This window comes from Anolis sagrei, chromosome X, assembly GCF_037176765.1.
Source record: "Anolis sagrei isolate rAnoSag1 chromosome X, rAnoSag1.mat, whole genome shotgun sequence".
NCBI lineage: Eukaryota > Metazoa > Chordata > Lepidosauria > Squamata > Dactyloidae > Anolis > Anolis sagrei.
The window spans coordinates 64,956,534-64,983,982 of NC_090034.1; the positions used below are offsets into that span (position 1 = coordinate 64,956,534).

General features: G+C 43.9%; 1 protein-coding gene across 1 annotated transcript; it reads right to left on the bottom strand.

The window, feature by feature from the left end:
- Positions 1–752: 752 nt before the first annotated feature.
- On the bottom strand, positions 753–27,291 carry LOC132781459 (CCN family member 2-like). Its single transcript, XM_067473656.1, has 5 exons — positions 27,134–27,291; positions 14,165–14,378; positions 5,521–5,772; positions 2,973–3,208; positions 753–1,425 (listed from the first exon to the last, which is right to left on the bottom strand). The coding sequence occupies exons 1-5, from the start codon at positions 27,206–27,208 to the stop codon at positions 1,114–1,116; spliced, it is 1,089 nt and encodes a 362-aa protein (XP_067329757.1). The 5' UTR covers positions 27,209–27,291; the 3' UTR covers positions 753–1,113.
- Positions 27,292–27,449: the final 158 nt, after the last annotated feature.

Below are 27,449 nucleotides of genomic sequence, written 5' to 3' on the forward strand. Positions count from 1 at the left end.
GGGCTAATTCTGTCATGGAATGGTATTTGTCACTCAGTTTTAAAATGATATGGTTTTGTAATTTGTGAGAGGAGCCAAAATGCCCTTTTGAGACAAAGCTCCACCATTACCTTTTGCTCATGGAGGAGGGAAGATCGGCAGTATGCTGTGTTTCTGTCTTGTGCACTTTCTGAGGGTCTTCCCTCCCTCCCTCCCTCGTTCCCTTCCCTTCCCTCCCTCCCTCCCTCCCTCCCTCCCTCCCTTCCTCCCTCCCTCCCTTCCTTCCTACTCTTCTCCTTCTTTCCCTCCTTCCTTTTACGTGTGTTGTGTGTGCCATGTGTTACCTCCTCCTCTCCTCTCCTTCCTTCCTTTCATCCATCTGTGTGTTGTGTGCTCTGTGTTACCGCCGCCTCCTCTCTTTCTCTCCTTCCTTCCTTCCTTCCTTCCTTCCTTCCTTCCTTCCTTCCTTCCATCCATCCATCCATCCTTCCTTCTGTGTATTGTGTGCCATGTGTTACTTCCTCCTCTCCTTACCTCCTTCTTTCCTTTTGTGTGTTGTGTGTGCCATGTGTTACCTCCTCCTCCTGTCTCTCTTTCCTTCCTTCTTTCCTTCTTTCCTTCCTTCCTTCCTTCCTTCCTTCCTTCCTTCCTTCCTTCCTTCTTCCAACCCCATGGAAGGAGAGAGAGTGAGAGAGGAGGATCATTGAGAAACTAGAGCAAAATGTGCTCTAGCAGGATGGTGTTCGTCCTGCAAAGACAAAGTTTGTGCAGTTTCATAAACTTTTCCCATGTGTTTATGATAGAACCAATTAGGAAATGCTATTGATAACCCAGGAACAAAAATCATCGTCCAGGAGAAAAAGGGGTTCTTTCCTCAAACACAATGAGGGCAGGAAGTGTGGGCAGGAACAACTCTCTCTACAATAAGATGGCAAATCAATGGAGAATTCTTGAATAAAATGGATAGTTTGCTAGTGTGTGACGGAGGTTGGAAAACGATCCATTTAATTTCAAAAAGGAGTATGTCTGAGCTGTATGGTAAACCTACTCTTCCAAAGACTTGACATGTTCAGTGGGATGAAGTCTTGAATGTTGTGGTCCAAAATGTAACTCTTTTCCATACTCTGGCTACTATTACTGCCTCTCCAGCTTGACATGGTCTCCAATCATTCGCCGTCGGTAGATTGCCAGGAAGATATCATTTTCTGTGGGGCAATCATAGTGGCAAGAACAGGATTTGATGACCATCATCTTGCGGACAAAAGAGTCCCCTTCTGGACACTTGAATTCAACTTCGGTGGTGCTGGTGGTGAGCGGCGTGCAGCATCGCCTGTCTGTGCAGTGGCCACAGAACTTGGGCCGGTAGGATCGGACGCTGGTACAGCCCGTGAACACAAAGCGCATTACTTGGCGAGGCTTTGCATTCCTAATGCACTTCCTTCCCTTCTGCAAATAGATAGATGGATGGATAGATAAGTTTGTTTTTATTTCATTTTCACACTTTTATACCATAAGAATAGGGGGAAAGTATAAGTTGATTATGGAATTTTGTTAATATGTTAGGTCTATCCATGTACATCCAAGAATGAGGAAGGGGAGAGTATTGTTATTAGTATTTCTATTTTTAAAGCAGTTCCATTCACAATGTCTTTTGCTTAGGAAAAACAAAAATAATCTGGGTTCTTTTTCATTTTTTAAAATTCCGTTTGTCTTTCTCGTTGATCTTCTTTCTTCTTCTATTGTCTCATCTTTTTCTTCTTTTCTCCTCTGGGCCTAGACCATTAGTATTTCTTTTAGATATTTTGTCACTTTACTTATACATTATATTTTCTATTTTCCCTTACTTTTAAGAATAGCCTTTCATTTTGATTTCTTAGAGACATAAGGCCAAGAATTGTATGAAAGTAATAAAGAATATAATCTCATCATCTCTAGATAGTCAGGGAAAAAACCAAGAGAGCAACTAATATGTATTGTTTCTACATAATTTTCATATATTGCACTCATTTCTCAGATCTAAAATATATAAACTATATTTTTACTTTTCCTTATACTTAAATGTAAAATATCTTTTCCTTTTTCTTTAAACCGCCTGAGTCTTGGCAGAGAGCTATTCGCTTTGGACAAAGGCAGTCACCTCAATAAACTAGCTCAGGGGTCCTCAAACTAAGGCCCGGGGGGCCGGATACGGCCCTCCAAGGTCATTTACCCGGCCCTCGCTCAGGGTAAACCTAAGTCTGAAACTACTTGAAAGCACACAACAACAACAACAATCCTATATCATCAGCCAAAAACAGGTCTACATTTCCAATTAAAATACTAATAAGTTTATATTTGTTAAAATTGTTCTTCGTTTTAATTATTGTATTGCTTTCAAGTGTTTTTTGCACTACAAATAAGATATGTGCAGTGTGCTTAGGAATTCATTCATGTTTTTTTTCAAATTATAATCCGGCCCTCCAACAGTTTGAAGGACTGTGACCTGGCCCTCTGTTTAAAAAGTTTGAGGACCCCTGGACTAGCTGAACTGACGACTATGGACTGACTTGGAGGATGACATGAAATGGCGAATTGTTTTAATGTATTTATAACTGGTAGAACCTGGGCCTAAAACAGGAGCTCATCCCGTTCCCCGAATTCGAACTACCAACCTTTCGGTCAGCAAGCTCAGCGGTTTAACCCACTGCACCACCGGGGGACCCAAAGTTCCAGATTAAAATTAACTCAACAAAGCAGCCAAAGACCTTTTATTGTTAGAGGCCTTTTATTGTTCATCCTGATCAGAGATGGAGACTTGTGGGCTCCTGCCCCAAAGTGCAAGTCCGAACCCATGTGCCCCTACAAGAGGCTAAATAGGGTCTGTTTCATTGTTACAGTTTGAATTGCCCTCCTTCTGTTCTGGTTGGCCAGGAAAAGAGACTGGTTATTAATTGTTAGCATTCCTTGCCAGACAGAATCCTCAAAGTATTGCGGTCTAGATTCTATATCAATACCTTGATGCTCTTCTCCAAGGGGATGTTGCAGAATCGGATCATGCACAGCCTGCTCTCCTTTTCCAGGCGGCACTGCGAGTTGTTGTTTGTGACCCTGGTTGAGATTCCCATCCCACACGTCTTGGAACAGGCGCTCCATTGGGTGGTTTGCACCAAGCAGTTCTTTTGGAGGCTGCTCACCTTACGATGGGCCTTGCTCTTGGCTTTGCCCTTGTGCGCAGGTTTGTTCCTGTAAACTGAAACCGAAAGAGAGGTTTCCATCAGCAAAACTGAAGGGGAAAAGGACCTTTGCTGCCTTGTCTTTCCTTGCCAGGGTAAGGCAAGGAAAGAACTACCTTGGAGAAGTGGTGACTTTCCAGCTTTTCTCCTGTTCACGTGGTAGTTAGTTATCTGTGTGATCCTGAATCCCGATTCCCCACATGTGATCAAAGCCATAACAGAACTAATGTGATTAGCATATGATGATGATGACGATGATGATGATGATGATGATGATTGTGCTATTTATTTATATCCCGCTTTATCTCCCCCAAAGGGGACTCAAAGCAGCTTAACATAAAAGCATCAGCATAACCATTTAAAATATACAAATATGCAAACATATTCTGATCCTGTTTATGTTGCCTCAGCTAAAGAATGAATGTTATTCAGGATAGTAGACACTTTCTGCTTATTCATTGAATAACTTTATTCTATGTCCAACAAAATTAAATGCTAGATGGTAACATTTTTTTAAAGATTATGCCATGTAAGATAGAATATTCTGAGCTTTCTTAAGGCAGCGGAAATTATACAGTTCTTCCAAAGAGGGGAGAAAGAGGGCAACCATGATTCTCTATGCCAGTGGTTCTCAACCTGTGGCTCCCCAGGAGTTTTGGCCTTCAACTCCCAGAAATCCCGACCAGTTTACCAGCTGTTAGGATTTATGGGAGTTAAAGGCCAAAACATCTGGGGACCCACAGGTTGAGAACCACTTCTCTATGCAGTCATGGTGACTCTTTAGAGTGCCTTCCTATCTGCCACTGTGCAGTTAACAAGCCATGTGCAGATGCAGTAGGTTAGGACACTCTCTAGAGCACAGAAGAGGAAAGTCACCAGCAGTTTTTCATTCAGTTGTTGGTTCCTTAAAAGTCTCAGATAATTCTACAAACTCTGCTGGACTTTCTTAACTAACACTGCCCCAGGTCAGATCCTCCTTCACAGTGACACGAGGAACCTGAAACTGGCCTCCTGCTCCACTTTGTACTCCACTTATGACCAAGGACTGGATTTCTGCTCTGTTCTTCCTATAGTCCACTATGAGCTCCTTGGACTTGTTGATATTAAGAACCGGATTGTTGTCCCTGCCCCACAAGAACGGCCGACCCACCTCATCCTGACAGGCAGGCTCACTCCCTTCAGAGATAAGAAAGCCCCACCACCAGGCCTGTAGTGAGGGGGGGGGGGTTAGGGGTTCAACCCCCCCCCGAAATATTTCAGATTTTTAAAAAAACCTGGTTTACTCATGAATTTTAACTGGTTAACCAAATACCCATGCTAAGTCTATGAGATGCAAAAAATTAAGAGTCCCTCCAGAACTGCAAGCACTGTCATTACTTGCAGCAATAGCTGATGTAGTGAAGCAACCAAGTTGGGGGTGTGTGTGTTGAATGTTCTCATTAAGGAGGCCAGACTTGGTGGAGGTGGTTGACAGGGGCGGAGCTGCAGGCTATGGAAGGCTGCTCTGCCCTCTGCTGTGCTCTTTGCTTCAGCATGAGCTAGGAGGCAGGTTTCAACCCCCCCCCCGCAAAAGTTTCAACCCCCCCCCCCTGAAAATTTCAACCCCTCCCGAATTTTTTTTCTGGCTACACCCTGCCCACCACGGTTGTATCATCTGAAAATTTGGTGATGATATTGGTATGGTGAACATAGTACAAACATATGTGTACAAAGTGTAAAACAGAGGACTCAACACACAGCCCTGTGGCATCCCAGTGTTGAGAGTGAGATTAGCTGGGGAGATATGGTGACTTAATCTCACCCTCTGGGAATGTCCAGACAAGATATCCATAATCCAGGAACATATTGAATAGGACAATCCAAGATGCATGAGTTTGTGTTGGAGAATTGTGTTGAACACGAAACTAAAGCATTCAAAAAGCATCATCACATAGTTCCCCAGTCGTTCCAGACGAGTCAGAGCAGGGTAAAGCATGATGGCAATGGCGTCCTCCATCGATCTTTTAGTTATATGTGCAAACCGATGTTTATCAAATGTATGTGGAAGGCAAGAAATGATAATATGCCTGCAGACCAGTTTTTCAAGGCACTTCATGAGGATGGAAGTGAGACAGTGCCACTGGTCTGTTGTCTCAAAAATAATAAATAGGGAACTTCTTTGCTAACAGAGCAATGATGGAGGCCTTCAAATAAGATGGAATAATGGACTGAGATAAAGACGAATTAAAAATCACAGTAAAAACAACAGCACCTTAAAGACCTCACACCTGCAACTTGTATCCTTCCTATGACTTGTAAAGCATTTGTTACCAAATACAGGCCTTCTCACCTGTGGTATCCTTTCCCTTGTGGTTCTTCCAGTTGCCCCATTCACAGAGCCACTCTTCGCAGCATTTGCTCTGCACCTTCACCTGGTAAGGGAGAGGGCAGTCAATGGGAGAGAGCCGGGCTCCATCTGTGCAAAGGGGGATACAGCCAATAGCCCCATCCATACAGTTGCATTGCAGCTTACAGCTGGGCTGGAAGTTCTCCCCATTAAAGTAGATCTTCCCCATCAAGTCACACGTTGCTCCTTCATGAGCTGAGAGAGAGAAAGTCCATGTGAGCAAGGATTCCACTGCTGCCCACCAGTGTCTATTAGGCATGTGCAATGGATGAAAAAATTGTTTCAAAACTCATTACAAAATTAGGGGTTGCCGGTGTTTCATTTCTAAAGTGTTTCTAAAGTGTTGTTCATGAAAATTTATTTACTATAACAAGAGTTACTTTTCCATTCTAGTAATTGCACAAGTGGGGAAACTTCAGGGGCTCCTTCCTCCCTCATTTTTGCAGCTATTGGGGCGAAACTTGCTACAATGGTAGAACACATTGACCACTGCTAGCCCATCAAGTCTCAGAACATTTCACTTATCCGCGGATTTTTGGGAATTTTTCAAAGTTTTTATAAACAACATTTTAAAAAAATACAAGGGCTATCTCTTTAAATTTTCTATGCAATGACATAAGATAACTTTCAGAGAGATTCATGTCAGCTCACAGTAGATGTTCCCAAAGACGACACAGGACCTCCATCCATTATTAGCAAAGAACTTTACTACTGGACACATGAACATACAGATTCCTTATCAGGGCCGGATGTCAGGACCCTGGTTTTCTGCACCAAAACCAAGGGCCTGGAAACAGGATCCTGACATGGTGTCCTCCTCCTCTTCTTCCTGGAACGGAAACGTCAAACATGTCTATAGTCCTTCTTTATCGAGCGGTCCCTGATACTTTTTCAACAGGCTACAGTGAAATACAGGGTGTACTTTACCCAAATCCTTAGGCAGCCGTAACTTGTACGTGACCTCATTGATTTTATTAGAGATTCTAAACGGACCTATGTAACGTGGGGACAATTTTCTGGACGGGGCGTCCAGTTTAATGTTTTTTGTGGATAACCAAACTAACTCGCCTTCCTCCAGTTTATCCCCGTCCCTCTGCTTCCGGTCGGCGAATAGTTTATTTCTTCTCTGGGCTTCTCGCAGCGACTTTACCACTTCCTCCCAGCTGGACTTTGCCTTGGTCACCCATTCCTCACTATCCAGGTGTTCTCCCTTGCCCCAGTCGGGCAGCCTTGGCAACGGGGCTACATCCTGGCCATAAACCACCTCGAATGGGGACCTTCCGGTCGCCGCGTGAGGAGCTCCGTTATATGCTACCTCTGCGTATGGGAGGAGATCCACCCAATCGGACTGGCGATGGTTTGTGTATGCCCTTAGGAAGAGCCCCAACGTTTGCTGTGTGCATTCGACTCCCCCGTTCGTCATAGGGTTGAAAGCTGAGCTTAAATTCCTCTCAGCTCCTAATAACTGCATGAACTTCCCCCAAAATCTCGCAGTGAATTGGACCCCCCTGTCACTTATGACTTGATTTGGACACCCATGCAAGCGATAGACGTGCTTTTGAACAGCTCCGCCAGTTTCTCTGCGGATGGGAGTTTGGACAGTGCAATGAAGTGTGCCTGTTTAGAAAACAAGTCCAGGACTGTCCAGATATAGCGCTGGCCTCTGCTGACTGGGAGTTCACCCACAAAGTCAATGGCAAAAGAACTCCACGGCCTCGAGGGGTTCGCCACCTTTTGTAACAGCCCTGTGGGTTTCCGTGTAGGGACCTTGTTCCTGGCGCATGTGTCGCACTGAGATATGTATGTTTTGGTGTCGCCCCTCATCCCTGGCCACCAGCATTGCCGTGCCAGTAGCTTCGTTGTTTTTGTGACTCCCAAATGGCCTACGCCTTTATTATCGTGACACCTTGCCATTATCTTCCCCCGCAAGCTCCCGGGGATATACAATTTCCTGTTCACGAACCCCAATCCGTCCTTCCACTCCACTCATTCCTTGTTTCCCTTGAGCCATTCATCTCCTTGGTATGCCTGCTTCAGCTCCTCCTCCCATCCTTCACTCCCTTCACCTGCTATTCCAGTGAGTTTCTGGCTGCGCTCTGCTTGTGTCTGGGTCAGCACTGTCATGCCCCGTTCTGAGATAAGACACCCGCTCGGGCTTTTCTCTCCCCCCTCATGTTGCGGCATACGGGAGAGCGTATCCGCTAAGACATTTTCCTTCCCCTTGAAGAATTTGAGCTTGAAATCGAACCTACTGAAATACTGAGCCCACCTTATCTGTTTAGCTGACAACTTCTGGGGTGAAGTGATGTATTGTAAGTTTTTATGGTTGGTCCACACCTCGAAAGGCACACCGCTCCCCTCCAATAGGTGCCTCCAACACTCTAAGGCCTTTAATATAGCTAGCGCCTCCTTCTCCCAAATCGGCCAATTTCTCTCTGTTTCAGTGAATTTTTTTGATAAGAACCCACATGGCTTCAACGTGCCTCCCGAATCCCTCTGCATCAACACTGCTCCATACGCCCAGTCTCAGGCATCGCAGTGGACTATGAATTGTTTGGCCGTATCAGGATGGGTCAGGATTGGCTCTTCTATAAATCTATGCTTTAGTTTCTCAAAAGCCTCTTGGCATTATGCCGACCAGACTAACCTTGCCTCTGGGGACCGCACCATGGTCGTCTCTCCCCTCCCCTTGGTCTTCAACAACTCAGTGAGGGGCAGAGTGAGTTGGGCAAAGTCTTTGATGAGCGATCTATAAAAGTTTGCAAATCCCAGGAAGGATTGCAACTGCTTGCGCGTTGTTGGGGGCTCCCAATTTTTCACATCATCTACTTTCGTAGGGTCCATCGAGACACCCTTATGTGAAATCCTATACCCTAGGAAATCTTTCTGTTCCTTGTTGAACTCACACTTGGGCAGTTTGGCAAACAGTTTTGCCTCCCTCAACCTCTGGAGCACCTCCCTCACCAGTTGGATATGGTCAGACATATTTCGGCTGAATATGATTACATCGTCTACAAAGCAGTACACCCCACGATACAATAACGGGTGCAGTACCTCATTGATCTTCTGCATAAATGCTCCCCCGGCCCCCCTTAACCCGTATGGGCAGACACAGTAGTTGAATAACCCCAGGACGCAGGAGAAAGCAGTCTTCCATCTGTCCTCTGGCTTAATTCGCAACTTGTGGTAAGCCTCCACCAGGTCCAGTTTTGTGAACACCCTGCCTTCTGACAGCCTCAATAGCAAATCCTTGGTTAGGGGCAAAGGGTAGCTGGTGGTTGTGCTCACGGTATTTAGCCCCCTATAGTCTATGCACAGCCTCAGAGAGCCGTCCTTCTTTCGTCTGAACAGTACAGGGCTCCCAAGGGGGATTCGGAAGGTTCTATAAATGTGCCACGCCCGGCTCCGGCCAGGTGCACCAGGGGTGTAGTTTGGTGGGTGGCTGTGGCTCCCCGCGGCCCTCCTCCTTCCTCGTCGCTCTCTGCCCCTCGGCCCCAGCTCGTCTGGGCCTTGGGGCGTGCTCCGGGTTCCCGTTCACTCCTCTCACTCATGCTCCATAGTGACTCCGCTTGGGTCCGTGGTTCCTCCACCAGAGGGGCCAGGCGCTCCATTAGCCTCAACATCATAGCCAGGGTGGTCTCCATAGCTGCTACCCTCTCTTCCAGATATTCCATCCTCTGGGGGGAGGGGAACTCCAGGTTGCTGCTTCCTCTCATGGCTTCTCTCGGGCCTTTCACTCACCTCTGGGTCACCCCGTTGGGCCAAGCGTAAGCGATCGACGATGCTAAGGCCGTCACCCTTTCCAGCTCTGCCTCTGCCTCCCCGAAAGGTGAGCCCTGTTCATCTCCCACCGCTCCGAGGAGGGGGTTCTCCTCCTCCGTTGGGACTTCATCCTCATCCATAGTGGCACCTCACTGCGAACGTGGGATGGTGCAAGGAATCTCAGCTTAAATGTCAGCTCACAGTAGATGTTCCCAAACACAACACAGGACCTCCATCCGTTATCAGCAAAGAACTTTACTACTGGACACATGAACATACAGAAAGCTGAGATTGACCAGCAGTGGCTGGTCACTCCTTATATACACCCACACCCACATTTGAAATAACAGTTCCCGCCAAGCCAAAACCCTGCGCAATGTTCCCGCCAACAGCCAACAGTCTTCTTCCAAGGCCGCCAGCTGCAGATTCCTTATCAGGGCCTGATGTCAGGACCCTGGTTTTCAGCGCCAAAACCAAGGGCCTGGAAACAGGATCCTGACAGATTCATACATCTACTGATTTCACAAAACCTTTTTTAAAGCAAGAACAGCTATCTCATTCAAAGTGTCTCTCTCCTATTAACCAATAAACGTGCTATTTAGAGATTTCTTCCCAGCCCAGCACAGAGATTTACTTACTGGAAGTCTCAGCCAGTCCCCCTATTTACAGATTAAACCATTTATTGGAACTCTGACTGACTGCTGTGACAGAGGGACACACCTCTCCTGCTCCTTTCTGAGGCTGAGCAGAATTCTGGGAAATGTAGTTCAGGGCAGGGCCTGGCATTCTTTAGCATAGGGCTCCTCGCCTTCCCAGACAACATTTCCCAAATTCTGTGCTTTCTTGGTCTCTTTTCCAGCAAACTCTGCTTTCTCCCTGCTACTTCCATTAATTTATAGAGGAAAAGCAGCCTTTTTGGCTTTGCTTTGCTTCCTTGCGTTGAACATCAAACTGACTTTGGGAGGCTTCCAAGGTTTACAAAGACCAAATGTATTGGGTGAGTTTTGATTCTTAAGTTTCTGGTGTGGGCCCATGTGTTGGATATCACCTCGTAAGTATGAATTAAATGAATTTGATAGCTAACAAAAAATTAAACAAATTATGACAGCTAACAAAAAAATTTGCACACCCCTAATGTCTATATGATATGTGTGAAATAAAGTTTGGGGGAATGGACCTTTGATAGGTCTATTGTCCCACCAATGTCCCACTGCCAGCCACAAATGGGTGGAAAGGTCCTTGTAAGCTACCAGTTGCAGCTTCCTACTTACACCAGTACAGGCCTCTGATACATGGAAGTCCAGCTTCTGCTCAGAACAGTGGTTTTTAACTTTGAATATGCACTGAATATGTTTGAATGGTTTTTAAATTGTGGCGCAGCTGGCTGAGTGTCAGCTGCATTAAGATCACTCTGACCAAAAGGTCATGAGTTTGAAGCCAGCCCAGGTTGGAGTGGGCTTCCAACCAATTGTGTAGCCTGTTGTCGACCTTTGCAACCCGAAAGACAGTTGCATCTGTCAAGTAGGAAAATTAGGTACCACCTTGTGTGGGGAGGCTAAATTAACTAATTTATGAGGCCATTAAAAAAAGACTCCAGCAAAGCACTCCAGCGGGGAATGTGGAAGTACTTCATCAGTGTCGCAGATGGACGATGAAAGTGACAGCTCCCCTGGCGGCCAGAAAAAGTTAAACAGCCTCTGTTTATGTCTGTATAGGTTGTATGTCAAATTGGCATTGAATGTTTGCCATATATGTGTACACTGTAATCCGCCCTGAGTCCCCTGCAGGGTGAGAAGGGTGGAATATAAATACTGTAAATAAATAAATAAATAAACTGTGAATTTTTAAAATACTGTTTAAATTTAATTCCATTTTAATGTTTGCTTATTTGTATATTTTAAATGGTGCTAATGCTTTTATATTAAGTCACTTTGAGTCCCCTTCGGGAGACATAAAGTGGGATATAAATAAATACATATAATGATGACGATAATAATAATAATAATAATAATAACAACAACAACAACAACAGTTCTTCTAGTAAGGGAAATGGCCACAACAGCCAATTTAACACCATCTACTTGGAAACTGGTACCATCATTTTTTTATTTCACTCTTTTTTAAATTATAAGTCTGATACTTGAAGTAGACATTGAGCATTTTAAATGCATTTAAATACTCAAAATCGCAACATTTTCAACACAAGAGTACTAATAGCATGTTACCGATTCAGTTATAATGAAATAACCTTTATACATTTTTTCTGTCCTAGGCAATATATACATATATATATTAGGCTTGTGCATAATTTCATTTTAAAATCGTATTTCATTAAAAAATCATAAAATTCGTGCATACAAAGCGATATTTGAAACTTATAGGAAAGGTGGTTTATTTATTTATTTATTTATTTATTTACCTTATTTATATCCTGCCTTTCTCTAGCCTGAGGGGCGCTCAAGGCGGCTTACAATTGCACCTCCACAGGGCATTAAAACATACAATATCAGTTAAAACATAAGTTAAACATTAAAGCATAATAAGCATAATAAAAATACATTTCAATGAATCATGTCATCCAAAGTCATAGTCTAAAGGCCAATCCATAGTCAAATTGCACATATTCCATACCAATTTAAAAATACTAATTATTATTATTATTAAAAAAATAATATTCCATACATTTAAAAAGTTAAACTTTCACCAATATTTTTTGTTAATGTTCTGTAACATTCAGATGTCTTCCAAGGTCAGTTTAATTTTCAGTATAACCATTAAGAAGCCAAGTGTTTAAAAAAACCAATTCTTTTTCTTTGGAGTTATGCCCCATTATCACCATAAGGAAGGTGCTGTGATTGGGACTAAAGTTAATGGAGATTGAGGACACAGCCATCTAAAATGTAGTTTTGGAAAGCTTGACCCCCGGTGGCAGACTGCAAAAGGCCCTGCCATAAACTACATTTCCCAGAATGCAATGATGCTCAGGACCCAAATCAGGGCTGAAGGACCCAAATGATAGCTGCCTGCAGCCACTTTGGCAAAGCCAAGAGAACATGAAGTGCTTTGAAAACCATTCCATTTATTTTGGACCATTGCCATAAGGAAGGCACTGTGGGGGGTAGCCAGCCAGTGGTTTAGAGTCAGTCTAATAATAAATAAAAGTTCTGCGGTTGTGTGCATAAAGACAATTCAAGGGGATTGCTGTTGTCACTTTTGGGGAGATAAATTGTTTTGGTCTAAACTTTTCAAAATCCCCAAACATCTGTACATGTGTGAATCTTTCTAAAACTTCTGGGGATTGATGCCCTGGTTATCTTGTGCATTGTAAATAAAAGTCAAGTAGACAGCTCTTGTAGTTTTTTGAAAAAAATGTTGTTTATAAAAACTTTGAAAATTTGCCAAAATCCGCGGATAAGTGAAACATTCTGAAATTTGGTGACTTAAAAGTGGTAAATGTGTTCTACCATTGAAGCAAGTTTCATCCCAATAACTTTAAAATGAGGGGGATAGGAGTTTCCCCATTAATAGTAATTATTGCATTAATGCGCATGCGCAATTACTGTAACAAAATAGTAATGAAATTTTATTAGTCTCATTTTAGTAACAAGTTTTTTTATTAAGTATACTTTAGAAACATTTTAGAAACAAAGCTCCAGGGGGCCCCAGTTTTGTAAGTACTTTGGAACCATATATTTGCTTCAGGGGAAATCGTCATTTCTACGTGCTGGGAGAGCTCTGGCAACACTCTACTGGAGGCCAGGTAAGTTTTCCTTACTTTTAAAAGGGGGGTTAGGGCTTTGGGGGAGGGGGATTGAGTCTTTAGGTCAGGGGTCCTCAAACTTTTTAAACAGAGGGCCAGGTCACAGTCCCTCAAACTGTTGGAGGGCCGGATTATAATTTGAAAAAAACATGAATGAATTCCTATGCACACTGCACATATCTTATTTGTAGTTCAAAAAACATTTTAAAACAATACAATAATTTAAATGAAGAACAATTTTAGCAAATATAAACTTATTAGTATTTCAATGGGAAGTGTTGGCTGATGCGATAGGATTGTTGTTGTTGTATGCTTTCAAGTCGTTTCAGACTTAGGTTGACCCTGAGCGAGGGCTGAGTAAATGACCTTGGAGGGCCGTATCTGGCCCCCGGGCCATAGTTTGAGGACCCCTGCTCTAGGTGATCTCCCAGGCCATTCCTGGAAGAACATCTGGATACCCACCCCAGAAAGCACACACTTTCTGGGGTGTGTGTGGATAGGGGTCCAGGAACATCCATGTTTTTTAAACGTGGATGCTTCTGGGATAAAGGGCTGTGTGGAAGCACCCTGGGTTATACAGCTGTGTGGAAGGGCCCTAAATAAGTCATTAGTTCTTATTTTAAAATAAGTCAAACATGGCATAGTCAAGCAAAGAAAAGCATTTCCAAATCTTGATTTTAGATTCCCAAATCTTGATTTTTGCACTATTGAATTCTTTTTTCCTGGGAGAGCACTAGCGGTATTTTCTTTGTTCTAGCACTTCTGTGGAATGATAAATCAGTTTATGTTTTCCATTAATAAATACAGTTATCCATATTTGTCTAACAATAGCCACAAAATATGAAAGGTTACATGACATGTTTTACAAAAGTTTTAACAAAATGTGATGTTTGAAATGAAAGGGTGAAGTCCTGTATGTACTGCTGAATTCCATTTCCTGGGAAAATATTTTTCTTAATCTTCAATCAAAACTGATGCCCTTGTAAATAAAAATGTTACATCTCTTAGAAAATAACAAATGACAAAGGTCTTCTATGGCAGAGAAACACTATGAAAGCAGCTCACCTAAGCAAATGCCATTGTCTCTATGGATTTTGGAAAAGTCGCAGTAGAGACCCTTATGGTGATCGCAAGGCTTCTGCAAAGAGCAAAGCTCGCCAAGCTGCCTGGCACATACTTTGCAGCATCCGCAGCCGTCCAGCAGCAAACTGGTGCCAGCAGGACACTGGAGTGTCTGCGTGGAACACTGGCATGGGTACAAGCAAGCTTGTGCTGCCACCTAGGGGAGGAACAAAGAGCAACATTTAATGAATGCAAGGGGCTGATACCGTGGGGGGAGGAAAGTATCATGCTATTTGATTGTAGGTGAACTATAAATCCCAGCAACTACAACTCCCTATCTATCTATCTATCTATCTATCTATCTATCTATCTATCTATCTATCTATCTATCTATCTATCTATCTATCTATCTATCCATCCATCCATCCATCTATCTATCTATATCTATGGCTGGATGGCTCTTTGTCAGGAGGACTTTGATTATGTTTTCTTGCCCTGATGAAGGGAATTGGATTGAATGGCCTTAAGTATTTTCTGTTGTTCATGGGGGTTCTGTGTGGGAAGTTTTCCCCAATTCTGTTGTTCGTGGGGTTCAGAATGCTCTTTGGTTGTAGGTGAACTGTGAATCCCAGTGACTACAACTCCCAGATGTCAAGGTATATTTCCCCCAAACTCCATCTGTGTTCATATTTGGGTGTATTGAGTGCTTGTGCCAAGTTTGGTCCAGATCCATCATTGTTTGAGTCCACAGTGCTCTCTGGATATAGGTGAACTACAACTCCCAGACTCAAGATCAATGCCCACCAAACCCTTCCAGTATTTTCTGTTGGTCAAGGGAGTTCTGTGTGCCAAATTTGGTTCAATTCCATCATTGATGGAGTTCAGAATGCTCTTTGATTGTATGTGAACTATAAATCCCAGAAACTACAACTCCCAAATGACAAAATCATAATTTTTGGAGTGATGGTCACTCCTTGTGTTGTGAGACATTTTATTGCCAAATTTGGTGTGATTTCGTTCATTGGTTCTTTTGTTTTTAAGGTACTCATTATGCACAGAGCATTTATATATATATATAGAAGATAGATTATTATGGTGGTAAATGAGTATTTGGTCCATAACAAAAGTTCATCTCAATACTTTGTTATATATCCTTTATTGGCAATGACAGAGGTCAAACATTTTCTGTAAGACCTCACAAGGTTGGCACACACTGTTGCTAGTATGTTGGCCCATTCCTCCATACAGATCTCCTGATGTGATGTTTTGGGGCTGTCGCTGGGCAACACGGACTTTCAACTCCCTCCAAAGGTTTTCTATAGGGTTGAGATCTGGAGACTGGCTAGGCCACTCCAGGACCTTGAAATGCTTCTTACGAAGCCACTCCTTCTGGCGGTGTGCTTGGGATCATTGCCATGCTGAAAGACCCAGCCATGTTTCATCTTCAGTGCCCTTGCTGATGGAAGGAGGTTTGCACTCAAAATCTCATGATACATGGCCCCATTCATTCTTTCATGCATACGGATCAGTCACCCTGGTCCCTTTGCAGAGAAACAGCCCCAAAGCATGATGTTGCCACCCCCGTGCTTCACAGTAGGTATGGTGTTCTTTGGATGCAACTCAGCATTCTTTCTCCTCCAAACACGATGAGTTGTGTTTCTGCCAAACAGTTCAACTTTGGTTTCATCTGACCATATGACATTCTCCCATACTCTTCTGGATCATCCAAATGCTCTCTAGCAAACCTCAATAGGCCGCGGACATGCAGTAGCTTAAGCAGGGGAACACGTCTGGCATTGCAGGATCTGAGTCCCTAGTGGCATAGTGTGTCACTGATGGTAGCCTTTGTTACGTTGGTCCCAGCTCTCTGCAGGTCATTCACTAGGTTCCCCCGTGTGGTTCTGGGATTTTTGCTCACTGTTCTTGTGATCCCTTTGACCCCACGGGGTGAGATATTGCATGGAGCCCCAGATCAAGGGAGATTATCATTAGTCTTGTATCTCTTCCATTTTCTAATTATTGCTCCCACAGTTGATTTCTTCACACCAAGCTGTTTGCCTATTGCAGATTCAGGCTTCCCAGTCTGGTGCAGGGCGACAATTTTGTTTCTGGTGTCCTTCGACAGCTCTTTGGCCTTCACTATAGCGGACAGGAGTCTTTTATATTGAGAACAAGTTCAAATAGGTGCCATTACTACAGGTAAAGAGTGGAGGACAGAGGAGCCTCTCAAAGAAGAAGCTACAGGGCTGTGAGACCCAGAAATCTTGCTTGTTTGTAGGTGACCAAATACTTATTTTCCACCATAGTTTTCAAATAAATTCGATACAAATCAGACAATGTGATTTTCTGGATGTGTTTTCTCATGTTGTCTCTCATAGTTGAGGTCCACCTATGATGTCAATTACAGGCCTCTCTCATCTTTTTAAGTGGGAGATCTTGTACAATTGGTGTCTGACTAAATACTCCCCCCTTCATCCCACTGAACATGTCAAGTCTTTGGAAGAATAGGTTTACCACACAGCACAGGCATACTCCGCTTTGAAATTAAATGGATGGTTTCTGACCTCCGCCACACACTAGCAAACTATCCGCTTTATTCAGGAGTTCTCTGTTTGCCATCACATTGTAGAGCAGTGGTTCTCAACCTGGGGTCCCCAGATGTTTTTCGCCTACAACTCCCAGAAATCCTAGCCAGTTTACCGGCTGTTAAGATTTCTGGGAGTTGAGGGCCAAAAACATCTAGGGACCCCAGGTTGAGAACCACTGTTGTAGAGAGTTGCCCACCCACTCTTCCTCCCCCATTTTCTTTGTGGAAAGAAACCCCTCCTCTCCTAATTGACTATGATTTTTGATCCTGGGTTATCAATGGGATTACCTAAGTAGTTCTATCATAAACACATGGAAAAAGTTGATGAAACTGCACAAAATTTGTTTTGCAGGAGGGACATCATCCTGCTCGAGCACATTTTGCTCTAGTTTCTCAATTACTGAATATCTCGTAGAGTCTCCACCCATTTAACGTAGTTTGTGGGCACAAAAATAAAGTTTCTGAAGTACACTACTACTTTCAAAGTAAGGACTCCACAAATAAACAGGAAATCAACACTTGCAAACTAGGAACATATTTTCATGATGATGATGATGATGATTCAGAGACAGGATGGCCATCTGTTGAAGGTGCTTTGATTGAAGGTAATAGGGCATTACCATTTCTCAAAGGGGTATTTCAGCCCCTCCCACAAGTTGTGAAACCGTATCATTTTAAACCTGAGTATGACGAATGCCATCACATGACAGAATTGGCCCTTTTGTCCATCTCTATCCAGATAACTTGCAAAAAAGTTACTTATTAACCAGCTTAGAAAGCATCTAAAAACAAATACCCTCACTTGTTCACTTTGCAGCTACATGGCTACTCAAATGCTAATTCAAGCTTGCTAATTGCAACATCCACACTTTCTTCAAAGAGGCAAGAGTCCTTTCTCCCACCCTGGACTTTATTTCACAGGTATAATATATACACTCAGGCATGTAGCCGGGGGGGGGGGGCTCGGGGGGCTTCAGCCCCCACCCCCCACCCCGAAATTTTCATGGTGGTTCGCGAAAAGGCCTTAATGGTGCATTATTTAAACTGTTATGTTTATTCATATCATGATCTGATCACCATACTCAATATATCCCATATGCATGGGGTAATGATACAAAAGGTTTGCTAGGCTAGACCCTCTTTCACTCAGACTCAGCCCCCCCCCCCCCCGAACCACCCCTGAAAAAAATTCAGCCCCCCCCCCCCCCCCGAAACGAAATCCTGGCTACGGGCCTGCACTCCACTCTCTTCACTGCCAACAGACCTATGAAAATGCCATTAGCCACAGATGCAAGCCAAACATCATCAGAAGAGAATACTGCTTGCACATACAGCCTAAAAAACTTACAGCAACCCACTGATTCCAGCCATGAAAGCCTTTGACAACATATTTTATATACCTTTAAGGAAGATAGATACTATGTGCAGAATGGAGTGGACTGGTCAGCTGTTCAAACTTCTATCTAGCACATCAGATGTTCTGCTGGAGAGATCCATGACAACCTCCCCATACCTTTACTCCCCACACCTTCATCCTACCTGCTCAGCCCACAAGTCAAAACAAGTCTTTGCTTTAACGCCAGCAAGCTGAACCTGGGAAATTACTCACTGAATGTTCTTTCTGCTTCACATCATCTTCTCCACGACCAGTGAAACCTTCTGGATGAGAAGCCAGCTGCCTTCTTTGCAGCTGTTCTGGCCCCAGGGAACAGCTACAACACATGTGGCATGAACACCACTGGGCCATGTTATGATTCATGCTATTGTATCCAAGCAAATCAGCTGTGTAGTTGTTACAAAGACCCTATACATTTAGAAGACGCTTTAGGAGGCTGGGGTGAGTTGTAAATCTTAAATTCAGAGAAAATTCCCTTGCTGATTCCCCCCTCCCCACTTCTATTGTTTTTCTTATGTCAGATTTTCAAAGGGGACAGAAAGCTGTTCTCTTCTGTTTCATGAATCACTGCACATTGGTGGCATTTGGGTAAATAACAGTATTGGTGCTGGTGGTTGAACAGGAATATTTCACTGAGATGGAAAAGAGCCTAAAATTCTTAAAGTCTGAAATCTAAAATTTATCTTTGGAACAACGGGATAAGTTACCGAGAGCTTCCTGAATGATGAATGATACTGGCCTGGGCTGGAGAACACTCTTTCCTTTAGTTCTTCTGGCTTCAAGTCTGTGTCGATAGTGTCCGGGATGCTGGTAAGTGACTTATAGTTTTCCAATCACAAGCTCCCTGAAATGCTGCACACTGGACAAACAAATGTTACAGCAGCAAACAAAGACAGTAGAGTCCATTAATAGCAGAGTATACCTAATCAACTTCTCAGTAGAGTATAATTGTTACTTTGACCTTCTTCCTGCACACTGTTTAATAAACTTACGGGATTCTTACGGTCCTACAAGGGCCAGAAAAATAGTACAGGTCAATAACTCGCTTAGAAAATGGTGTCAGGAGGCACGCTTTGGCTTCCTTGACCATGGCCTGCTTTTCCAGGAGGATGGCCTACTGGCATGGGATGGGGTGCATCTCACACAAGTAGGAAAACACCATTTTGCTCACAGACTCGCAAACATCATTAGGCGCACTTTAAACTAGGCCCACTGGGGGAGGGGGACAACAGCCTTGCGAACACTACTTTACCCACAATGTCAGGGAACCGCCAGAAGGCTAAACGGAGGGCTGCACAAACACAACGAGGACTAAGTACCAAAAGCACAATAATCCCAATTAAACAACTCAGGGGAAGATCTCAGGGGCTCACATGTCTTTACACTAATGCACAGAGCATGGGAAATAAACATGACAAACACCAACTTTTAGCACAAAACCACAAATATGATATCATAGGTATCACTGAAACCTGGTGGGATGACTCCTATCGCTGGAATGTAGACATCGAGGGCTGTAACCTCTTTCACAGAAACCGAACAAAGGGGAGAGGAGGCGGAGTAGCCTTATATGTCAAAAAACTCTTATGCTACAGAAGAGATGCAAGACAGCAATCCGGGAAACCAGCTTGAAAGCATCTGGATAAGAATCAAGGGAACTGGGACTCAAAAAGATCTTGTTGTAGGCATCTACTACAGACCTCCAAGCCAAGAGGAAGAACTTGATGAAGTCTTCTGCCAACAGTTGACCAAACAGGCACAGAGAAGAGATGTAGTAGTCATGGGCGATTTCAACTATCCCGATATTTGCTGGAAAACAAACTCGGCCAAGAGTACAAAGTCCAACAAATTCCTCGCTTGCCTTGCAGACAATTTCATGGTCCAGAAGGTAGAAGAGGCAACAAGGGGATTGGCTACTCTTGATCTCATCCTAACAAATGCGGAGGACCTGATCGATGCGGTTGAAGTGGTAGGATCCTTAGGGGCAAGTGACCATGTGCTCCTGCAATTTGAGGTACAAAGGAAGACAATTTGAGGTACAAAACTAAGACAAGTCAAACCCGCATTTTGGACTTTAGGAGAGCTGATTTCCAAAAAATGAAGGAAACACTGAGCAGCATTCCGTGGACACAGATACTAAAAGACAAGGGAGTTACGGATGGATGGGAGTTTCTCAAGAGTGAAATACTCAAGGGGCAATTGCAAACCGTGCCAACAAAGAGAAAAAATAGGACAAGTGCAAAGAAGCCAGAATGGATGTCCAAAGAACTTCTAACTGTGCTAAGACACAAAAGAGACATGCACAAGAAGTGGAAAAAGGGAGAAATCACCAAAGAAGAATTCAAACAAATAGCCAACACCTGTAGGGAAAAGGTCCGCAAGGCTAAAGCACAAAACGAGCTCAGGCTTGCCAGGGACATTAAAAACAATAAAAAGGGTTTCTTTTCTTATGTCAGTAGAAAAAGGAAAAACAAGGAGGCGATAGGGCCTCTTTGAGGAGAAGATGGGGCAAGGCTGACAGGGGATAGGGAAAAGGCAGAACTACTTAATACCTTCTTTGCCTCGGTCTTCTCACAAAAAGAAAGTCATCTTCAACCTCAGCAAGATGGAGTGGGTGAGGGATTAGAGGACATCCAACCCCAAATTGGGAAACAAGCCGTCCAGGAATACCTGGCTGCTCTAAATGAGTTCAAGTCCCTAGGGCCAGATCAACTCCACCCAAGAGTATTGAAGGAACTAGCGGAAGTCATTTCGGAACCATTGGCAACCATCTTTGAGAATTCTTGGAGAACGGGAGAAGTTCCAGCAGATTGGAGGAGGGCCAATGTGGTCCCAATCTTCAAGCAGGGAAAAAAGGATGACCCAAACAACTACCGTCCGGTCAGCCTCACGTCGATACCGGGCAAGATTCTGGAAAAGATTCTTAAGGAAGTGGTCTGCAAACATTTAGCAACAAATGCGGTCATCGCTAATAGTCAACATGGATTTATCAAAAACAAGTCATGCCAGACTAATCTGATCTCTTTTTTCGATAGAGTTACAAGCTGGATAGATGCAGGGAATGCCGTGGATGTGGCGTACCTGGATTTCAGTAAGGCCTTCGACAAGGTCCCCCATGACCTTCTGGCAAGGAAACTAGTCCAATGTGGGCTAGGCAAAACTACGGTGAGGTGGATCTGTAATTGGTTAAATGGACGAACCCAGAGGGTGCTCACCAATGCTTCCTTTTCATCCTGGAAAAAAGTGACAAGTGGAGTGCCACAGGGTTCTGTCCTGGGCCCGGTCCTGTTCAACATCTGTATTAATGACTTAGATGAAGGGTTAGAAGGCAGGATCATCAAGTTTGCAGACGACACCAAATTGGGAGGGATAGCCAACACTCCAGAGGACAGGAGCAGGATTCAAAATGATCTTGACAGATTAGAGAGATGGGCCAAAACTAACAAAATGAAGTTTAACAGTGACAAATGCAAGATACTCCACTTTGGCAGGAAAAACGAAATGCAAAGATATAGAATGGGGGATGCTTGGCTCGAGAGCAGTACGTGTGAAAAAGATCTTGGAGTCCTCGTGGACAACAAGTTAAACATGAGCCAACAATGTGATGTGGTGACAAAAAAAGCCAATGGGATTTTGGCCTGCATTAATAGGAGCATAGTGTCTACATCTAGGGAAGTCATGCTACCCCTCTAGTCTGCTCTGGTTGGACCACACCTGGAATATTGTGTCCAATTCTGGACACCACAATTCAAGAGAGATATTGACAAGCTGGAATGTGTCCAGAGGAGGGCGACTAAAATGATCAAGGGTCTGGAGAACAGGCCCTATGAGGAGCGGCTTAAGGAGCTGGGCATGTTTAGCCTGAAGAAGAGAAGGCTGAGAGGAGATATGATAGCCATGTATAAATATGTGAGAGGAAGCCACAGGGAGGAGGGAGCAAGCTTGTTTTCTGCTTCCTTGGAGACTAGGACACGGAACAATGGCTTCAAACTACAAGAAAGGAGATTCCATCTGAACATGAGGAAGAACTTACTGACTGTGAGAGCCGTTCAGCAGTGGAACTCTCTGTCCCAGAGTGTGGTGGAGGCTCCTTCTTTGGAAGCTTTTAAACAGGGGCTGGATGGCCATCTGTCAGGGGTGATTTGAATGCAATATTCCTGCTTCTTGGCAGGGGGTTGGACTGGATGGCCCATGAGGTCTCTTCCAACTCTTTGATTCTATGATTCTATGATTCTATGATTCAGTTCACCCAAATCCACAGGAGGCTTTAATTTTCAGTAATACAATTCAGGATGTACTGATCCACAAACTGACTTCTATTTACACGAAGAGGTTCACTCAGCAGTGATTCACAGATCACAGGTACAGATCACACGAAGAGAGAAAGGATTCACATTCCACTCTCCTCTTATAGCCACTGGGTGACTTGTCATCGGTGAGGGACGAACTAACAATAGAACCTCTAGTCCTACATCTCATATTATGACTGTTCCATTTCTGCAGTCCCCTCTGATATTTCATCATACCCTCACTGTCATTTCCCAGGTGATTATCACATTTCCACTAGAACTGTATTTAACACATAGATTAAAAGCTCAGGCATTTCTATCCAACAGATAGCAGGGTACAAGGGGGTAGTGGCACCTGGAAGGTCTGGAACCACATGCCACTTAATGAAGCCTTGCTTCATTACAGTGAAAACAGATAAAATTAGCTTTAAAAGCTAATGTAATTCTAGGCTCCATCTGCAGTGTCCAGATCTGCTTGAAGATGAGAAGGTTGAGAAGGGATGTGATAGCCATTATTAAATATTTGAAAGGATGTCATATTGAGAAAGAGGCAAGCTTGGTTTTTTGCTGCTCTGGAGAGTACGACACAGAGCAAGAGATTCAAATTTCAGAAAAAGAGATTTCACCTAAACATGTTTGCAGCAGAATAGGCTGCCTCCTCGGATCACAGTGGAGCCTCTTTCTCTGGAGTTAGATGGCCATCTTTGATTGTGCTTTTCCTGCATAGCAACAAGTCAGTTAGGAGCATCATGTCTGATCTTGGAAGCGAAGAGTAGTCACTTGGATCATAAACTGCTTCAAAGGAAGCAAATGATAAACCATTTCTAAGTGTTCCTTGCCTAGGAAATTAACAGACTGGCATGTCAATGGGTGACTTGAAAGCATACACATATAGAGATACACATAACTGTTTGTAGGGATTCCATTTTCTAGGGATATTTTGTCTTCATCCCATTGATACTCTTCAGACACATCCAAAGCACATGGAGGCAAGGCTGGCACTGCTGTGCTCACTTGAGATGCTGGGGTTTGAAACTGGGAACTTTGAGATGTATTATTATCTTTATTTATATCCCACTTTCTCTCTCCTACCTATACCTGTATGATTTGCTGCACTCAGCTAATCCATTCATCAAAACATAAGAAGAGTCATCCTATATCAGACCCAAAACTTACCTATTAACATAAATTCCATTGTTAATCACAATTGTAGCAGACTAATTAAAACAATGGGATGTATAATTTAGCATTTTAGAAAGTGTCCTCTGGCTTCGCAACTCCAGGGGTTCTTGGTAGACACCGATTATCTAGATCCAGCACAGTCTGGCTTTAGGCCAGGACATGGAACTGAAACAGCCTTGGTTGCCTTAGTAGATTATCTACGTTGGGAGCTAGACAGGGGGAGTGTGTCCCCGTTGGTTCTGCAGGACCTCTCAGTGGCCTTCTATACTGTTGACCACGGTATCCTTCTGGGACGCCTCGCAGGAATGGGACTTGGGGGTACTGCTCTCCAGTGGCTCCAGTCCTTCCTGGAGGGACGGTCCCAGAAGGTGTTATTGGGTGACACCTGTTAGACTCCACAACCATTGTCTTGTTGAGTCCCTCAGGGTTCAGTACTGTCCCCGATGTTGTTTAACATCTACATGAAGCTGCTGGGGGAGATCATCCAGAGTTTCAGAGTACGATGTTATCTGTACACAGATGATGTCCAAATCTGTCACTCCTTCCCACCCGTTACTAAGGAGGCTGTTCAGACCTTGAACCGGTTCTTGGCCGCTGTGTCGGACTGGATGAGGGCTAACAAATTGAAATTGAATCCAGGTAAGACAGAGGTCCTCCTAGTCAGTCGAAAGGCTGAACAGGGCATAGGGTTTCAGTCTGTGTTGGATGGGGTTACACTCCCCCTGAAGACGCAGGTTCGCAGCTTGGGAGTGATTCTGGACTCATCGCTGAGCCTGGAACCTCAAGTTTCAGCGGTGGCCAGGGAAGCTTTTGCACAGTTAAAGCTTGTGTGCCAGCTGCGCCCGTACCTTCTGAAGTCTGATCTGGCAACAGTGGTCCACACTCTTGTTACATCCCGAATAGATTACTGCAGTGCACTCTACATGGGGCTGACTTTGAAGACTGTTCAGAAACTTCAACTAGTCCAATCCACTTCCAAACTCAATTCAAAGTGCTGGTTTTGACCTATAAAGCTCTATACGGTTCTGGCCCAGCTTACTTGTCCAAAACGCATCTCCCACTACATCCTGCCTTGCAGTTTAAGATCATCCAGGGAGACCCAGCTCTCGCTCCCACCAGCATTGCAAATACGTCTGGCGGGGACGAGAGACAGGGCCTTCTCAGCTGTAGCCCCCTGCCTGTGGAACTCACTTCCCAATGAGATAAGATCGGCTTCTTCTTTCCTGTCTTTTAGGAAGAAATTGAAGTTGTGGTTCTGGGATCAGGCTTTTGGACGGCAGGCATAAATAGAGCTTTGGATATGGAATTTGACTGGAATGGTGATATGACAGTTAATACTGTTTTTATTGTTTTAATCAGTGTTCTATTTATTGTTTTAATTGTTGTTATATTGCTTTGTTATATTTAATGGCATCAAATTGTACCAGATGTAAGTCGTCCCGAGTCCCTCTTCAGGGGTTGAGAAGGACAAGGTAGAAATGCTGGAAATAAATAAATAAATAAATAGTTGGAACTAACAATTGGACTGCAACAGTTCCCTCCTGTTCATGCTCCACATTTACTAATTTATTACAGATATATATTGCACTGGGGGGGGGGGGGTGGCGCAATGGGTTAAACCACTGAGCTGCCAAACTTGTTGACCAAAAGCTCACAGGTTCGAATCTGGGGAGCGGCGTGAGCTTCCACTGTCAACCCCAGCTTCTGCCAATAGTGCTCCATGCAGTCATGCTGGCCACATGACCTTGGATGTGTCTATAGACAACGCCGGCTCTTCGGCTTAGAAATGGAGATGAGAACCAACCCCCAGAGTCCAACCCCCAGAGTCGGACATGACTGGACTTAGTGTCAGGGGAAAACCTTTACCTTTATATATTACACTGAGAACATAGGTGTTATGACTAGCAGTTCTTAAAAGCCTTATTGTTCTTCGGTTTTATTAATTCACTTTTGTTTGGTTGCATACTGCAAGTTGCTTCTGGTGTGAGACAATCAGCTGTCTACAGCTGATTCCTAATCTATCTAAAACGCAGACATGTGCATTTCATCTTAAGAACAGACAAGCATCTTGAGTTCTGAGGACTATCTGAGAAAGAATCCCGCTGGAGCATTGCAGCACACTCAGAGACCTGGAGGCCACTCTGGATAGTGCTCTGGCTTACAAGAGGCACTGCTTGACTATCAAGCAAAAATGGATGCCAGAGATAATATCATATGAAAGCTGACTGGCACTACATGGGGATCACAACCAGACATAGTGAAGACATCTGCCCTTGCACTTTACTACTCTGCTGCTGAGTATGCATGTCCAATGTGGAACACATCTCACCATGTTAAAACAGTGGAATTAGCTCTTAATGAGAAATGACAGGATGTCTGCGCCCTACACTACTGGAGAAATTATACTGTTTAGCCGGTATTGCACCACCTGATATCTGCTGGGAAGTAGCAACCAATAGTGAAAGGACCAAGGCAGTGACAACTCTGGCTCATCCTCTGTTCAGATATCAGACAACACACCAATGCCTTAAATCAAGAAACAGCTTCCTAAGATCCATAGAGATACTTGCAGGAATACCTCAGCAAGTGAGAGTCCAAAAGTGGTAAACTCAAACGCGAAACCTCGATTGGTGGCTGATACCAAATGAGAGGCTCCTTCCTGGGCACACAGAAAACTGGGCAACTTTGGGCTGAACAGACTACGCTCTGGCACCACGAGATGCAGAGCCAACCTTAAGAAATGGGGCCACAAAGTGGAGTCCATGACATGCGAGTGTGGAGAAGAGCAAGCCACAGATCATTTACTACAATGCAGCCTGAGCTCTGCCACATACACAATGAAGAACCTTCTTACAGCAACACCAAAGGCACTCCAAGTGGCCAGCTTCTGATCAAAGTACATTTAGCATCATGACAAGTTTTTAACTTTGTTGGTGGGTTTTTAAAATACATTATAACTGTATTCTTAATTTGCTTCTGACACGATAAATAAACAAATTCACCTTTAAAGCCATCTAAAACCCCATATAAAGCAGTTCAATGCATGTCAAAATGCATGATGAAATTGTCTCAGGGCCCTTCCACATGGCCGGATAACCCATAATATCAAGGCAGATAATCCACCATATCTGCTTTGAACTGGGATATCTGAGTCCACACTGCCATACAATTCAGTTCAATATGGATTTTAGACAGATGTGTGGAAATGGCCTTTTAAGGCAGAGTAGATGGGGCCTATACACTTTTTCTCACACAAAAAAAGCATGGTAATGCTGCTTACTCGCCTGTTTTCAAAATAAATATTCCTTGCAGGGAAGTTTCTCTAACTTCTGTAGCCATGCATTCCTGCAACTTTTTCATCATTTTGCCCACTCCTGCAACTTTTCCAATTATATGATTTTTTTTCTCCCTAGGAGCAGCAACCAGAACCATACGCATTATTTGGCATGTGGCAGATCCCATTGCTTTCTTCACCAGATGGCACACATATAATTATAATATAATTTATTAGCACATACCCAGCCAGGCCTCAAGGCAAAAAGGAAGAGGATGGGGGTGATGATGGCCCCAAAGTCATCAAACATCCTGTGCATTCCTCTCTTCTCCAACTTTTGAGCAGTTCGGTGCTCCAGCCCATCTTTAAATAGGGTTGTGCCTGCGCATGAGTGACAACCTGGAAAACAGCCCAATGTCAGTGCAATAGGAATGAACAGAGAGTTGTTTACTCCTCAGTTCTCCTCCTCTTATTCAGAATTCCAATAAAATCTGGGATATAGACATGACATGAAGATGGGAATTGGAATAGAAGGGAGATCAAGATCTCTGGTCAAGCCC

Bases quoted from the DNA above. Each gene is read 5' to 3' on its own strand.
- LOC132781459 (XM_067473656.1), bottom strand. From the start codon at position 27,208: ATGCACAGGATGTTTGATGACTTTGGGGCCATCATCACCCCCATCCTC. The intron at 5,773-14,164 runs GTGAGCTGCTTT...TCTCTCTCTCAG, and splicing joins AGACAATGGCATTTGCTTAG to CTCATGAAGGAGCAACGTGT. The intron at 3,209-5,520 runs GTGAGAAGGCCT...TTTCGGTTTCAG, and splicing joins CAAGGGAAAGGATACCACAG to TTTACAGGAACAAACCTGCG.